Genomic DNA, 16720 nt, shown 5'->3' with positions numbered 1-16720 from the left:
ACCTGTCCGAACCGCATCGTCCTTCGCAGCAACAATGCAGTTGCTCACCTGTTGGCTGCCACTGTTGGTGGCAGCAGCCATTCCTCTGACGCTGGCTGCACAAGATACCTCTGCTACTAGTACCACAACAGCGACCAATGCTCTCTTCACCATCACAGGAACAATCACAGACCATGTCAGCGATGCAACTTTGCCTACCGGCACTTATCTCTCCTATACCTCCACTCTCACTCTTTCCACCGACAGCGATGGCAAAGTCCTCTCCTCGATCGCTGTGACTAACGCGACCGCTGTCGGTAATTCGACCATTCATACCACTTCCACAGATACAATGACGAGATTGGTCGGCAATGCCACGGCAAATGCCACTATGACTGCGTCGGCGTCGGCTTCGGCATCTCCCGTTGTCAACACTCAGCCTTGCAATGGCCATCCCGAATTCTGTGCTCGCAAGTACTCAAACATCACCATGGTGGCCGCTCATAACAGTCCCTTCGTCAAACCAGGCAATGCTGCTGCGAACCAAGCGTTGGGGGTGGTCAGTCAGTTGAACGACGGTATCCGAATGCGTACGTACTCTGGAAGAACATGTCCTTGGGGAGAGACCGACTGCTAACCTGATACATGGGACCCGTGCAGTGCAATTTCAGACTCACTATGAGAACAACACGATGTATCTCTGCCATACCAGTTGTGATCTACTCTACGTGGGCACCCTGACTGAATACCTCACCACGGTCACCCAATGGATAAGACAGCACCCGTACGATGTGGTCACCATTCTGATTGGGAACTACGACTATGCCGCACCGGGAAATTTCTCCAAGCCGATCGAGGACTCGGGCCTGCTAGATCTGGTCTATACGCCTCCGAAGATTCCCATGGCCCTGGACGACTGGCCAACCTTGTCAAGCATGATCCTATCCGGCAAGAGAGCCGTCGTGTTTATGGACTATCAAGCCAACCAAACTGCTCTTCCGTGGCTTATGGACGAATTTTCCCAGATGTGGGAGACGCCTTTCTCGCCAACCGACCCGACTTTCCCCTGCACCGTTCAACGTCCCCCCGGTCTCTCAAACGAGGATGCTTATAATCGTCTGTACATAGCCAACCACAATTTGAACGTCGAGATCAACGTTGCCAATATCGATCTGCTCATCCCCAACACTGCGGAATTGAACCAGACGAATGCCGTGTCCGGACCGGGTAGTCTTGGACGGATGGCCGAGAACTGCACTAGTAAGCTCTTATCATGCCCTGGCAAGTCGCTACAAGGAAAGGATGCCCGCCTCTAACTTATCAATAGCCATGTGGAATCGTCCCCCCAACTTCCTCCTCGTCGACTACTACAACTACGGCAATTTCAATGGCTCCGTTTTTGAAGTAGCAGCCCAGATGAACAACGTTACGTACAACGGCGAATGCTGTGGATCCACTTCTGCTGCTCCAAGCTTGATGCCGGCAGGGAGCCTGTGGAGCGCGCTGTTAGTTGTTGCAGGTGTGCATTTGTTCGCCTCGATCTTCTAACTTGAGGTTTGGAGTTCTTTGTATTCACTGTCACCACATAGGCCACGGCTTTTCGTCTACTTGAGTGCGTCGGGAGTTGCGGGTTGCCATTTACGTTGAGCATTATCTTTCATGATGATATGACTGCATCGATACATTTGACATTGTACATATGTTTGTTCATATAGCATTCTTCCTCTACAGAGCAGTATATTTCGGCATAGAAATAGAGATTGTTCTGCATCATGATTCTCAAGAATGATCTGACTGCTATATGGAACAATGGGTTGTTTGCACATAGGTTTGAGTGAACTCCATATACATTCACCTGAACAATAGCGGGTGCCAGTGTATTGTCGAAACGGATCTGTTGATGCATATTCATTGGCTGATCGAATAGGGTTTAGCGCGCTCTAACCACATGATTTCCGGTTCTAAGTCATCATTATCAGTCTTCCATTGTTCGAGCTCCGCACCCGTTCAAGCCCATTTTCCATTTGGTCAAAGGCCAGGCAGTCCCAATTGGCATCTATATAACTGCCAGATCGCTTGAAATCGGCCAGAGTACCAGGAACCTCCCGTACACCACCAACATCCGAAACCCGCAGCAAACCAAGCCGAAATCAAAAATGGTCGACATCGTCCCCCTCTCGTCCTACCCCTCGTACATCGACCTCCTCCCCTCCATCCAAACCTGCAATATCACCAACCTCCCCGAAAACTACTTTCTGAAATACTACCTCTACCATGCCCTGACCTGGCCGCAACTGAGCTTCGTGGCCGTCATGCGGCCCCGCAATGGCTACTCGAAACACAAGGGCAGTGCCGCAGGCACATCAGGCACAGGCACCGCCGACCTCTCCGGGCAGTATCCCAAGGTGGTCGGGTACGTGCTTGCAAAGATGGAGGAGGAGCCGACGGACGGAGTGCAGCACGGGCATATCACGAGTTTGAGTGTGATGCGGACGCATCGCCGGTTGGGTATTGCCGAGAGATTGATGAGGATGAGTCGTATGTTCTCCCCCTTTTTAAGTACTTCTATTCCTGACTGACATTATTTGATTGAACAAAAAAGAACGCGCTATGGCTGAGTCCCATCGCGCGAGTTACGTTTCGCTGCATGTGCGTGTCTCCAACACTGCCGCTCTGCGTCTGTACCGGGATACCCTCGGCTTCAAGGTCGAGTCTGTCGAGAGCAAGTACTATGCGGATGGAGAGGATGCGTACGCCATGCGCCTGGACCTTACCGATCAATGGCTGGACTGGAAGGAGATTGAGCGCAAGGACAGAGAGCGCGCCAAGAGTGACGAAAAGGACGCCGATGAGGGCGACGAGGTTGGAAGTTTGGGTAAGAAGGAAGAAAAGACCGTTCGCGTCAAGGTCGGTCGGAGTTTGGGTGTTGGCGATCTGGTGGAGAGGAATGAAGCCAACCCTTCGCAACAAAGTGTCAGCTCGTAGAACCGAGTCGTCATATATACCTCTTGAGAGCTACCCTTCTGGAGAAATTCGAATCCTCGGCAAACGTGCTCGATGTACAGAATATGCAGTGAAATGTCCATCGAACAAGGGCTATTTGAAATGAGATCTGAGTATCAACATTGTAGACTACAATACGCCCATGAATATGTACTAAAAATGCCAAGTCATAACATCATAAGAGGATCCAGGTATACGAGGATCCTGTACCGGCCAAGTACCCTCTTGTATAGGGCTGGTATTTTCCATGCACTCGTGGCGGTGACACCCGTCCAACGACAGGCGGCCTTCATGATGCATCGTTTGAGCCAGCATCCTTGTCTTTCTTCGACGGAGAATTATTAGTTCCTCTCAACGCCTCGCCTTGTTTCTGCCCATCTTTGCTTTCTTCTGTGTTCACCGGATTTACGCCTTCGCGGTGACTGCCGCTGTCGGACCCAGTGCCTGGTGTGTTTATTGAGCTGATCCCACTGGCCTCAGAACTCACAGATTGCCGTGCTGACGCATGTGATGCGCCTGTGCGAACCATTGTCCCACTCTCCTGGCTATTGCTCAGTTCTAGATTCTGCAGCTGCTGCTCCAGAGGAACTTCGGGAGGATGCTCGTTCTCCCTTGATGTTTGGCGGAACCGTCGTTCCTGACGCCAGCGGTTACGCTTGATCCGCCGTCGTTCCCGTTGTTCATCCTTGGCACGACGGAACACATCCTTGAATGCTTTCTTGGTAGCTCTCACCTCCTCCTTCAGGGCACGCCTCTCAGCAAAGCTCCGCTGCTGCTCCTGCGGTGACTCCCACCGGCCCCAGCTGCCGCGACAGTACCCTTGCTGCCCATTTCTCCAATTGCCTCTTCCAGAAATACGAGATTGGCGGCGGGAATCGCGCAAAACATCGAGCTGACGCCGAAGACCAACTGCCGCTTCGTACAGCTCTCGGTCGTGATGGTTGTTAAGTGATTGAAGCTGCGCTCGAACAGTCGCCAGATCTGTCGAACTGAGGTCAGACGTCGTCGATATCGAATCGATCGATGAAAAAGATGACTCAGATGAAACAGAGCCGACTGATGTTCTACGAGCAGTCTGGGTAGGCTGAGTGATCGGTGGGGTCACGGGTTGAGTTGACACCACATTGACTGGCGGGTAACCGTAGCTATGGGCGTAGAAGCCTTGCGCTTGCGGATTGTTCGTAGGATATTCCACACGGGGCGGGCTGGAGAGGCCGCCAAAAACACCCTCAAGCTTTCGACTGTGAAGTCCGGCCTTCTCCTCTATCCAGCGTCCATGAGCCATGGCTTGCTCTTCGACCTGCCTTCCATAATGTTCCGCTTGCTCCGTAATGCGCTCACTGTACTTCTGCGCATGCGATGCCAGCGATGATAACCAGCCAAGAGGACCACCTTTGGAGGTGCTCGAGTACTGGTACTGCGGACCATACGGAGGATTGTTCCAGCCCCACGAGGGAGGCTGCTGATATTGTGAAGGCGGTTGAGGAGGGTAAGGATATGCATGAGGGGCAGGAGGAGGCGGAGGAGTATTAGGAACCATACCAGGGGGAAAGAAGGCAGGATGACCATATGGTGGGTAGGGAGCAGGAGGCATCTGCGGAGTTGGGTACGGGAACATTCCAGGTGCGTATGCACCGCTTGCTGGTGGTGCTGTTGGTTGCCCTGCAACGGTTGGCAACATGCCCGCGGGGACGGATGAGGGATTTTCCCCAGCTTCTTGTGCCTGCGTTGACCGGTTCGCCCGTGTTGCCCTAGTCGCGGCAGGGTAACAACGAGGACATAATGGAGAGACAGGCGCATGCTCCGATTCCGTCACATAAATGAATTCGATGCGAGTTGCACGAGGCTCAAAAAAGCATTCGTTCCATTCCTCAATCACAGCTGCGATGCGCAGCCTGCGTTGCTCATCGGTCTCTTGGGGGCGATCTTTTCGATCCCTTTGTATCTCGGCTCTCAGCTGCCGAGGCAAGTGAGCTGACGATGCTGCAAGGCCCAGATGCGGAGGAAAGAGATATTTCAGAAACATGTCCCAGTCCTGCTGGGTAATCTCCGACGTCCGAGGGCTCCAACACCGAGGACGCCGGGGAAAGTCTTTAGATTGGCTCCGAGGGTAGATGGTGAGAAGGTGCAAGAGAGTAGGCCGTTCCTCGCCAAAATTTGTCGGAGGTCGCTCTATGAAGTAGGCCGTAGCGGATGCGAAGTTGGCTGGGAGGGCCAAAGACGCCGCTGAGGAACCATCAACGGAAGCTGCGGAGCCATCTCTGGACGCGATATCGCTCAACGACGCTTCACCTCCGCGAAGACGAAGAAAGGTACGAGCTGTCTCCGCCGACCCATTGTTATTTCTATTATTGACTGTCGGCGCGAGTAAGGGATCGACGGCGGAGTATGGAGGAGGGGCCTCGTCAGAATCCATCACAAGATTGTCCAATGATTGTCAACCACAATGTTGGAAGCGACTCTACTGAGAATAATAGACAGTGGGCTGGTTAATGATCAGGCATCGCGCATTTGACTGATTATCGGGAAAGTCCAAATCTCCCCGCAAACAGTGATGCCCGCGCGGCTTGAGACCGGGTGAGTACTGCGAAGGCAGCAGAATTAACGAAAGTCTGTTGAAGAAAACAGTCAGCTCCTTGGGCATGGCTTAAACCTTACTACTAATCGACTGATTTCGCCGGCTAACTCACAAATGTACAAAACTTTTCGGTAATAGAAGCCCCATAAGCAGGACTCTGATGATGAAGCCGAAGCTCACACCGAGTACTGCCCGAAAAAGCGGCGAAGCAGAAAGACAGCGCGCTGATCACGGGATCGGCGGCATGTGATTAATTGATAAGCATCATCCCATTCCTATTGATAAGGCAGGACTCCTCGATACACTCGGCGGGATTGGTAGTCTATCATCATGTTACAATATGTGCGTGGTATCTTAAAGCTATCCAATGCTCCAAAACTCCATGGCTTGCAATGCGGAATATCCAAGAGAGACTTGAGAGTTCAACCAGCCGTATCTATTGCATTAATCCCAGGCGTCACCCCAACCATCATCTTCGCCCTCATCCTTAGGCTTCGTATCAATTCTTTTGGTGGGGGCTACCACCGTCCTGGGTTTGGAAAGGTTGGTATGACCCGAGGTTCGAGTACCGATTGTGGTTGCGGCGGGTTTGCTCAAACCCTTGGGCAAGGGTTTCTTCGCTTTGGCCTTGGATTGTGCGGCCAACCACCCCGCAAAATCAGGCTCACCTCCATCGTCGAAAGGAACAGTGGCGGACTTTGGCGCTGGGGAGCTGCTGACAATTGGGGCACTAAACGGGTCGTCGTCTTTCAATCCATTCTCCTCCTCACCGTCATCAATAGCACCCCAAGCTTCATAGACATCGTCCGTTCCGTTCGCTGTTATGGAGCTTGAAACCGGCTGATCGGATAGAGATCGTCCTAGAGGTTGAGGTTCGGCACGTAATACTTTCTTAGGTAGGTCCAGCTGCGTGGAGGGTGATGATCGCGTGGGGCGAGGTACAGATGCTGAGCGAGTTGCCTCCGTCTCGGCCAGTTTACTAGTACCCGTAGTTGGCTGTATCTCACCGTTCGCTGTCGTAAGTTTGTTGGTAAACGAGGAGATTGCCCACCCGGCCCAGGACTTATCATTTGATGTTCCAATTCGTGCAGCATCCTTGGGTGTTTCAGCGCTAGCAGTGGCTGTAATTGCCGTATCGGCCATTGAGCTGCTGAAGTTGCGAATGCGCTGTAGATACAAGTCTAGAGTTTTGTTCGCTTGGTCTCTCACCAGCCTAGGATTCCGTTAGGGCCAACAATCGAGGCCGAAAAAAAGGATTTGAGACAGAGGACTCACTTCTCTTTATCTAGCAAAGAGGGACAAATAGCGGGAAGAATCTTTCCTGCGCAATCCTCCTCGTTGAAAAACTCGATTGTTGCAGCCAGCGCAAGCAAACCTGCATTGCGGGCATGGACGAAGGGATCTCGCAGCGATCGGGTGAAGGCGGCAATGAGAACCTTTGACCGTGACTGCAGACGAGTTTTAGTACTTCTCAGCGTGTCAGAATAAGTGGCCATTTTGCACTTACACCTTGTCCAAGATGCTTCGCGATTTTACCCAAACAGATGGTCGTGTTGGTCCGAATACCTGGCTGTTCATCGTTTGCGGTTCGTGCGAGGAACTTCAGCAGGTCTCCATTAATAGTTCGATCACTGAGTTTATTGACGACCGATAACACAGCTTTAACAGTCTGTTCTCGAACAACAGGCGCCACGTCTGTGAATCCTGACGTCTAGAAGATCAACGTCAGTGCCTGTCCGGCACAATGGAAGCTCCGCTCAAACTCACCATCTGCGGAAAGATTTTGTCGTTTACAATTTTCTGCGGTAGGTTGTCAATCATGAATGGTAGATTGTCGAGTAGACAGACCCGAAGAGCTCTATCAGGGTTGCCGAACAAGCGGACAATGACAGGCGTTAACTTGGAGTTGTATTCATCTGGTGACAGTTTCGTCCCGATCCTCAAAATAGCACTCAAGACCTTCGGGCCACCACCCCCAAATTCGACTGACTTGAGCAACTCCGGCAGAACCTTCATCTTGAAGAATTCCTCGGGGAAATCGTCTGAAAGCTCATCAAGCTCGCTGGTACAGTCAGCTCACAACGTCTTACCGCAGCAGGATACGCGACGTGCTTTGGACATACCTGATAAACTCCTCCCTCTCAGCATCATTCTTAAGGCCCAGGCTCTCTATGTCGTCCGTCAACCGGATCAACGGTGTCTGAAAGAAGCCACCGGACTTCTTCCCTTGCTCAACAAAATGCGCCGCGCTCAACCGCAGTTTAGGATTGGCTGTGCAGAGACGCTTGTAGCTTTGATGCATGCTGGGTGGAATATTCGTCGTTTTGCCGACTTGGTCACCTCCCGCAAAACTGCCATTGAACACCTCGTATATCAGGATTCCAAGCCCATAAGCATCAACTGCTGCCAAGGGATGTCTCTTGATTATATCCCAGCCGCCCTTGACAACTTCGGGCGGAGTGTACTGAGCCGCGTCTGGTACAAGGCTACCGTATGTCTGTATTTGCGTCAGCAAGTTCAAAGATCCCTCAGACTTGGCCGGCAGTGGTCGACTCACATATATCACTGCATTCTCGTCGTTCATGGAACTCAAGATATCAAACCCCCCAAGCTTCCATTCACCACTCTCACTAGCGAATATTGAGGATGCCCTGACAATCCCGTGAACGGAAGAGGCATCTTCATTGATGAATTTGAGGGTAGACTATAGGAGCAAGGCAAAGGCACAATTCAGCAATTATATCGAGACACGGATTTTGGATTCTGGCACTTACAGCCACCGTATACAGCCCCCATATTGATGTTTCCCTGCTCAGACTTCGGCGCTTGACATGCCAGGACAAAGGAACAACCCGCTCGGTCACGATATGGATGTTGGTATCTGTCTATATTCTGTAAGTATACATGCCTAGTAGAAAGGACCGTCTCGCATCATGTCCTGTGACGAGTGCGCCCAAGGATTCCTAGTACCTCGATAGTGTCCAGCACTTTTATTACCCCGGGATGTCTCAAGGTCCGCGATTTACGTACGGCATTTCTGGCCAACGGGGTGCGAGAAACATTTGAAGAAATATCGAAGGTGAATACGCTGCACGGGGAGCCGTCTTCCTTTATAGACAACGCATTGTAAGTGAGCTGTAACTTCAGAGCCTGGGGGAGTATCATACCCGTTTGGTAGCATTATGAAGGGACCAGATTGAGTCCGAGAGGTCGACTCTGTCGCCGAGCGAATAAGGGAATGAGCTGCCTTTTGCGATCGCAGATGCGACGGCTGACTTGAGGAAATCCATGGCGGAGACGGAGCCAGTGTGTCTTGTTATACTAGGAGGATCAGTTGTTCGGGTGTACGCAGGAGCCGGGATGTCAGACGTTCCAGGTTAATGGTAATTGCTCAACTACCTGACAGCCCCTATTAGTCCGACTCAAATGTGGTAATCGGTTTGAAAAGGACACCCCGTCCTCGGAGTCTTGCAACTTCGTGAGAATGAGGGGAGACACTGATCGATTATTTGGCCAGAATTGGCCTCAGTATACCCCGCCCCAATACGGCTTAGGGCGATCGTTACTCCGTCCCTGACTACAATACAAAACACTCCGCCCGCATCTCTCCCTCTCCATGCGCTTCTTCCTTCTCTCAACACGACATTTGCTTCAACTTCTACGGCTCTAATGAGAACCAGCGAGCTGTACAGCTCTCCCGACTTTACACGGGGCTTTTCCTATTTGATCGCATATTGATGATTTATTTATGACCTGTACAGCCACTTTCTAAGCTTCTTCCTTATCTACGAATCGGTACGTCTTTCCAAGCCGCGCCCCCGGCTCTCTAACACTTTCCTTCCACCTCCATTACCGCTACGCATCTCCAGTGATGTGACACTGGTAAAAGGTCAGACCGCGTTATCCCAGAGCACGCGCTGCATACCCAGCCGAAGGTACCCCCGTCTCATGCGAGGAAAAATGCTCGACCTGGGAACTGCGGAATCCCCCCTTCCAAGATAAACCGAGAACAGGCGGCCATCTGTCCTCAGATCCTCAACTCTCCTCCGGGCTCGTTCAGCCAAACAGGCACATGATTTTGTAAAAGGCACGAGGTCCTGGCCGCGAGGCTCACGGCGTTGTTTACCTTGGAGAGACATGTGTATATTGAATCAGTAATATGGCGCCACAAACTGGGGTTCCTGGTCCGCTTCGCCTCCATGAGGAACCTCAGGAACCAATGGCTGTGGCAAACATATCCTCGGCGGGGTATCTCTACCCTTGCGACTCCCAGTCACTGTTTGAATGGACGAGGGGCACGGAGAAGTCGGATCGAAATGAGGACGCAAGATGGTGTGAGCTGTTTCCGGTGCGGAGTGGTGGAATTCGCTTTTGCTAGGCCGCTTATATTTCTTCGATGTTATTGAGTGGGAGACATGGTACCGCGGCTGCACCGTCGTCGCTCTTGGTTGAATGAAGACCGCAATATAAACTGAAAAGACCTGAGGAGATGCTAGTGGTGTTCATTGTTTACATCAAACTCCTCATACGAGCAAGACAAAACTTGATGCTAACTTTGGACGATAGGTTTAATGGAACTCCATTCAAACCCTCGTCTTAGTTCTCACGGTGATCATGTCATCCCTACTATTTTGTGTGATAGCTAGTCGTTGCGTCCCCTCTCGGAACCCGCTCCACCTCTATATAGTGAATTTGGTTTTCAAGATGGAGAATTCGAGTAGTCCAGTTTCCTCCGCAATGCCGCAAGAGCGGCTGACACGTTCTCAACGCGCCCTTCCAAATTTCCTCCGTCGTTTACCACAGCAGCTTAGATAAGAACGTCGAAGAAGTAGAAAAGCAGGCAAAATCAACAACTTAAGAAGACATAAACGAATCTCCAGAACATGATCGGCTTATAAAATTTCCAGCGGTAGGTATCTACCGCGAGGTCACAAGTAGAATTGACGGCTTTCATCTTGTATCCATCCGCGTAGGCCATCAAATAGCACAGCATCTGTCTGTTCCACAGGCAAGCGCCAAAGTACATGACTTATCAACAGTACCTCCAAAGCGGATGAATCTCGGACTTTAACGTTGAAGACACTTCCGCGTTTCTCATATAACACTTCCTGTGCGGATGCGAGCCGGAACTGAGGAAGACCACAACAGGACATCAAGACGCTGACCGCGCGATCGTCAGCATCGGCGACTCGAGCATACGGCTCCCACAGTGTACATACTACTTACCATCTTGGTGTCAGAATTTGCCCACCCGAAGGATCTTACCACTGGCAGCTTTCGACGATGAACCAGATGTACAGAAGTGGATCGGCAGAAAAAACCGGTATGAGGGAGGGCAAAGATTCCACCACCAAACAGGAAGCCTCACATCAACCGTAAGGGAGGTTAGAAGGCTCGACAGAGGCCCAGTGGCGGCGACCAGCTGATGCCGCACTTCAGCAAGATTGTATGTCTCGACTCTAGAGCGTCAACGACGGTGACATTGACATCGTTCATTTCACTTCATCTGTAGCCTCAGGTTGGGGGTTAGAGGATACAGCTGAAGGGGGCTGAGAAGACATTTGAGGTGGCATCTGAGGCATCTGGTTAAATCCGCTGCTCGGGGTTCGATGTTGATGAGGTGGATAATGATGGCTCTGATGAGGACTAGACTGGAAATGCGGTTGCTGCTGAGGATAATTACCACGAACGGGAGGCACTATTGAAAGTTAGACAATCTAGCTAGGGCCGACAACTGCAAAAACATACTATGACCTGGCTGTTGAGCAGCGTACACGGGCTGACCATGTTGCCCCGGTGACATGAACATGACCGGCTGAGGGGGCTGGCCCGGCTGGGAATTCTGATGCATCATCATGGGGGCACCGCGGCTAGGGCTTGGGTAGCCACTGTGGGGTTGCGGAGGGGCGTGCTGAGGGTATGCATGACCTGGGTTTGGAGAATACATCTGCATTTGAGGAGCATAGGGCGTCATGCCCTGAGGACCGCCCATGTATGGCCCGCTCGAGGGCTGCTGGACCATCATCGGGGCACCCATGCCTGTCTGAGGGTTGACAAACTGAGGAGCTCCCGGAAAATGCCTGAGATGAGCTGGCTGCGGACCTCCTTGGCTCACATAGAATTGTGGGACAGGCTGTCCAAACGCTAGCTGGGCATGCGGAGCCATAGGAGATGGGTACCCGTGCTGCAATCTAGGTGAAGGGAAGATCTGAGATGTCGATGCCGACATCTGCATACGGTGATGATCCTCAAAATGGCCTGGGCCAGAACCATGATGCTGTTGAGGGTGCAGGTTGTGAGGACCATGAGGAGGGCCAGAGGCAGGAGGCATTCCCGGGGTCGATTGTTGAAATTGGAAAGGCAGCTGAGGCTGGTGAGGAACTTGAGGGGTGGAAGAAGAGCGGCTTTGAGGAGAAATGGATGGAAGAGTAACGGGCTGCTTGAACATCTGGACATAAGTCTTGTCTTCGTTGGCCGGAGCTACATCCCAGGTAGGAAGGGTCTTGTAAGCCGGAGGAATGCCTCCGTTGAAATTATAGGGCTTATCGGATTGCTCCGCGCTCTCCTTCTTCATGCGCTTAATAGGGTTGAACTGGTCATTGATTGACGGTCGGTCAGAGATCGGCCGTGGCTTCTTCGCCCCAAAGAAGACAGAAGGGCTTGTAACGCGGGAGACAGAGCGGCCCCTAACAAATGGCGATGGGCTGGACGAGGCGCCGGGGGTAAAGGTACTCGCAGCCGGATTTGGCTTGAATTCCATGGCTTTCACATTAAACTTGCTTGAAACAGCAGAGGTAGGGGTCTGCGTCTTATTCGGGCTGGATACGCCGGGATGATCTGCCGCAGGGCCACTAGGAGGAATGCGAACCTCCTGAATCGGCAAAGGCGTGGGCACAGGCGCCATTGCCGCTCCCTTCCGCTGTTGCAGGTTATCAGCCAGTCGGTGACTGAGCATACCAGTGCCCGGACGACCTGGGTGTATTCCTTGGTGTGGGAGCCGCCCAGCGGGTCCAGCCTGCGGGCCGGTGGGAGGGTACATCTGGCGACCGCGAGGATAATTGGGGCGATCGGGCTGCGTAGTGGTCTGCACTGTTCCACTGACACGAGCTGTGGGCTTCTGCTCAGTGAGTCCTGAGGCAGTCTTTGAGGCCAACTTTTCCTCAGCCTGTTGTTGAGCTCTCTGGATAATTTCCTCCTGCTTCTGTGGGTCCTTCGCAAGAATAGGTACCAGGTCCTTGGGGACAGGTGTAGCAAGCTTGAAGTTCTTCGAGAATTTCATCAACTCGTTCAGCTTCACCGTCCGGTCATACGATGCCTGGTTACGGCGCCGCTCTTGCAATTTAAGTTTCTCGCTGTTGGCAAACTGACGGAAATGGTCTAGAACCTCGGCTTCCACATTTGCAGAGGCATTCTCAGCCGCGGGCCGTTTTGGAGCTGACGGGACAGATGAGGTAGCTTTGATTGGGACCGACTTTTGTTCCGACTCGGCGACCGTCGTGGTCGCTGTTGCATTCGATTTTATTTGTGTTTTGACCGTTTCCTTGGACTGGATGGGAGCCGGAGCTGCATCTTTCGGAGCTGCAACTGTCTGTTTAACGGTAGAAGTGGCCTCGGGGGCTGCAACAGGCTGAGCAGCGGGCTGCGCAGCGGCTTGTCGGCGTGCCGGCGGAGTGTATTTGTTCGGTTGTCCTGAAACAAGCGGCGGGAAGCTCTTCTCATCGCGGCGGACGCCGCTATATTTGTCTTCCTCGTCCAACCCACTGTCGTCGACTGGGGCCAAGCCTCTTTCCTCCCTGACATGAACGTTGTCAACATTGGTACCCTCAATCTCCCGAGCGATACGAGCAGCCTCTGCCTCTCTTTGTTTGTATGAAGGATCGGAACGGTTTATGCGAGTGGTGTAAATATTCTCGTCATAGCTGCTAGTGGCGCCAAACAGCCTTTCGTTGGTTTCGAATTGATCCCATCCGGTCGTATCGTGTGTACTTTCAAGGGACATGTCAACCTCGGTGTCAGCTGCAGGCTCCCATCGTTTCAGAGCTCGTTCACGCATCGCGAAGTTTCCTGAAATATCGGTATCCGTCTTGAAGCCACCTGAAGCACCTGAGGCCAATCAGCAAGGAACGTTTTTATTGTGACAAGTATTAGGGAAGAAGTAGAAATGGTGGCATACCATTGGGCGCCTTGGCTGTGACTTCCGCAGTCGAAACATTGGACACGGCAATATCGACTACTTCCTTGACATCAAAAGACATGCTGTGATCTGGCGCCGTGCCCAGAAAAGGGCTGACGACATCGCTCACACCATTGGCTCGTTGATGGTCTTGTTTTGCCGGCCGTTGGACCATCTTGAGAAGAATGGAAGAGTCGTGAGGTTCAAGGGAGGAGGAAGAGAAAATCCCAGTGAACCTCTCTCCGCTTCTTGTAGTGACAGTAGCATCAAGTCCCTAGATATAATGAGCGTCCCATCCCTAATGTCCCGTTCTGTTTATGATCATGGGGCGACAAGCTTACAATGAAGCTAGTGAGCAGAAAGATGAGGCGGTCATGAGCATGCTGATCGGGCGTGTTCGATTCTCTCGAAGTGGGTTTGGGAGATATGGAAGGTTTGGGAGTCATGTTTCCGTTGTGTGGTGAATATGAGGATCTCTGGGTGATTGGATTTGTGCCTTGCGTCCAAGCCTTTTGAGAATTGCTGCGTCTATGAGAGAGTGTTAGCAAACCACGGCTATCCTTCGAAAGGCGATCGAACTCAAAGTTGCATTCAAGCACCATTGTGCTCGAAAATGTTTGAGATGGAGAATGGAGAGGGGAAAGGGTAGACTTGATGGCAGTAAAGTACACAAACAAATATAGAGAGGGCTCTAGAAAATAATACTGCGAGGAGACCAGCGGTGAAGCGAGACAACATGAGAGCAAATGATTGTTTATGGAACAGATTAGGAGCGATTCAGACAACGTACCTAGCACCGCCATCAAAAGGGCTTCCGGATTGCCGCCGACCACCATCAGATATCTTAGAGCTTGTCGTCCTTAAAGACGGCCTGCCAGTAGGATTCTGCGAAGACGCATTGACAGCATTACCAGACGCATTGCTGGCAGCTGACACAGGGTTGACGGTGGAAGCCATCGTCAATCAAAACAGAGCCCGCGCAGTGAAAATCAGTACGACGCAAGGCTAGAGAAAGTAGAAGTCTTGAACAGGCACGGAGCCACAGCACAGCGGCTGCACTGATAAGGCGACGAAGGACAGCTAGCGAATTAGGACGCTGGTGACGCGGGGAAGGAAACAGCAAAGGGAGAAAAACGAAGGGTCGAAGCAGCTATCGAAGGAGAATGGAAGCACGGCGCTTCGACCAGCGATAGGAAAAAGTCGACGGAAAGTGTAAAAGAGGGAGGAGGAAAAAAATTATTCAAGGTGTAGGAAGAAGAGGGGAAGGAGAGGATGGTGGTGTGTTTAGAGTCTAGATGAAGGAGGTGTGGTAATGAGGTCCAGTAAGGTTGTGGTAGTACGGAGTACGGAGCACTAAGGTAAGGTAAGGTAAGTAGGTGCGAAGGGTGCAGACTCTCAACGGGGTACGAAATGCTAGTGGAAACATGGAGTTTCAGGCACCAAGGCTCCAAAATTCTGTACTGGTAAGATTTACTGCGCTGCGCACACACTATTCTACCTGGGTAGCTTTCTAGTACTCTCTCCCGAATCACCTTAGACCCAGAGAGCTCTGAAGACCAAGCTCCTTTCACCCCGCTAGGAATGAAAACGATGACGGTGGATAGTTTCACCACCGTTCCAGATACGTAAGGCATGATGATGTCGATGACATCCGCAAATTTCGAGGGGTCTGCAATGGAAAAATAAGCATAAAGTATCCTTGGTTGATCGCTAACAGATAGGCAGTCTTCTGGGGACTGCCTCATAAGATATAAACTACTTACTCCGAAGTCCTGAGGGTCTCTCTCTGGTCCCCACACTCAGTGGGCAAGTAGTGAGAATGAGAATAGTGTGATTCTGAGAGGGCTGTGGGTGCCTGAACAGTGGCTACTACTATAACTTTCCCTACAATGACCTTCTTGTTTGGGAGTCGGATGAGTGTTTTTGCGACGCCGTGCTTGATGTTTTCAAATTATACAAAGATAGATTTCATGGCTATATTAACCTTGGAACCGTACAGAGTAACTTATTTCACTGTTTGCGATCGATATAGAATAGTTAACTGGAGGGCTGACAATTCACAAGTCATGTGTGCCTGCCTCGCTAAGTACTGTTTTGCACTATTAAAGTACCTTGGTCTAGTTGGCAAACTACCGTAAGCTCATCGAGGTACTCGCATTTGGTAATTCAGTCTCCATGTCGACAGTCTGCTGCTCCACATTTGTACAAGGAGTAGATCTGCTTCAGTAATATCACCTCGCCATTCTCCGCCTCACGAGAGCAATATACCTATCCCTACTGAGGAAGAGCAAGTTCAAGGTGTCTGTAATAAATGTAATATGACAAGACCACACATGGGTAGGTACCTTACTCTGAAGCACATGTGCTATCTCCACCCGTGTACATAATGGTCGTATGCTAAATAAGAGCCACCTATGAAAGTACTCCGACCAGTTTTAACACTTATGTAGACTGCCCTTATGGAGTGATAAACTACAACTTTCACGAGATTGCTTTGAGTTTGCTATCGTCATTGTCCTTGCGTGGAAGAAAGGCTGAGGCTGGTGTCTCAAAAAGCTCAGGGAAGCAGCTGAAACTTTCCCTCTTGAGCCCCCAATTCTAGGTAAGTTACAGAAGGTACCTAACCCTAGAAAGGTAGGTACCGTAAGGTAGTTTCTAAAACGGTTGAGTTAGACTGATATTATTAGTGGCCTCAGGTAAGGGTCATGTCCTTGAGAAGCGCCTAATCATCGACAGTCCCAGTAATCTAACCACTAGAATCCACAAGATCGGAACTTAGTCTACCTTACTATCTTACCTAGATATATATTAATACTGTCACTCGACAAGATAGGTGCGCCGTGCGGACTAACGGCCCAAGCCGATCAGCATTGATCAAAGTCCACCATTGAGAACAATCTGCTAATCCTCCACAAGTGGTGGCTGGTATGATATTTGGGGCTTGTTCGTCTCACTCTTACACTTCCCTTGACTTTGTTTCCTTCATC

General features: G+C 51.3%; 5 protein-coding genes across 5 annotated transcripts; 2 read left to right on the top strand and 3 right to left on the bottom strand.

Annotated features, from left to right (window-relative positions):
- Nucleotides 1-34: 34 nt before the first annotated feature.
- On the top strand, nucleotides 35-1527 carry NFIA_016020 (PI-PLC domain-containing protein; the record flags this gene model as incomplete). Its single annotated transcript, XM_001264805.1, has 3 exons — nucleotides 35-569; nucleotides 640-1239; nucleotides 1307-1527. 3 exons carry the CDS (start codon nucleotides 35-37, stop codon nucleotides 1525-1527), a joined length of 1356 nt encoding a protein of 451 aa, XP_001264806.1.
- Nucleotides 1528-2135: 608 nt separating this feature from the next.
- Nucleotides 2136-2964, top strand: NFIA_016010 (peptide alpha-N-acetyltransferase complex A subunit ARD1; the record flags this gene model as incomplete). Its single annotated transcript, XM_001264804.1, has 2 exons — nucleotides 2136-2517; nucleotides 2582-2964. The coding sequence occupies 2 exons, from the start codon at nucleotides 2136-2138 to the stop codon at nucleotides 2962-2964; spliced, it is 765 nt and encodes a 254-aa protein (XP_001264805.1).
- A 307-nt stretch (nucleotides 2965-3271) lies between these two features.
- NFIA_016000 (uncharacterized protein) lies at nucleotides 3272-5398 on the bottom strand (the record flags this gene model as incomplete). The annotated part of the gene is made up of 1 exon (XM_001264803.1): nucleotides 3272-5398. One exon carries the CDS (start codon nucleotides 5396-5398, stop codon nucleotides 3272-3274), a length of 2127 nt encoding a protein of 708 aa, XP_001264804.1.
- A 606-nt stretch (nucleotides 5399-6004) lies between these two features.
- NFIA_015990 (COPI-interacting protein CEX1) lies at nucleotides 6005-8850 on the bottom strand (the record flags this gene model as incomplete). Its single annotated transcript, XM_001264802.1, has 9 exons — nucleotides 6005-6773; nucleotides 6836-7008; nucleotides 7068-7271; nucleotides 7328-7622; nucleotides 7684-8057; nucleotides 8118-8264; nucleotides 8335-8445; nucleotides 8531-8668; nucleotides 8728-8850. The coding sequence occupies 9 exons, from the start codon at nucleotides 8848-8850 to the stop codon at nucleotides 6005-6007; spliced, it is 2334 nt and encodes a 777-aa protein (XP_001264803.1).
- Nucleotides 8851-11052: 2202 nt separating this feature from the next.
- NFIA_015980 (putative PAB1 binding protein (Pbp1)) lies at nucleotides 11053-14179 on the bottom strand (the record flags this gene model as incomplete). The annotated part of the gene is made up of 4 exons (XM_001264801.1): nucleotides 11053-11258; nucleotides 11309-13663; nucleotides 13734-14007; nucleotides 14075-14179. 4 exons carry the CDS (start codon nucleotides 14177-14179, stop codon nucleotides 11053-11055), a joined length of 2940 nt encoding a protein of 979 aa, XP_001264802.1.
- Nucleotides 14180-16720: the final 2541 nt, after the last annotated feature.

Source organism: Aspergillus fischeri, genomic scaffold, assembly GCF_000149645.3.
Source record: "Aspergillus fischeri NRRL 181 1099437636249 genomic scaffold, whole genome shotgun sequence".
In the NCBI taxonomy this organism is placed as follows: domain Eukaryota; kingdom Fungi; phylum Ascomycota; class Eurotiomycetes; order Eurotiales; family Aspergillaceae; genus Aspergillus; species Aspergillus fischeri.
The sequence above is the reverse complement of the archived record's forward strand: the minus strand, read 5'-3'. Positions and strand labels throughout refer to the sequence as shown.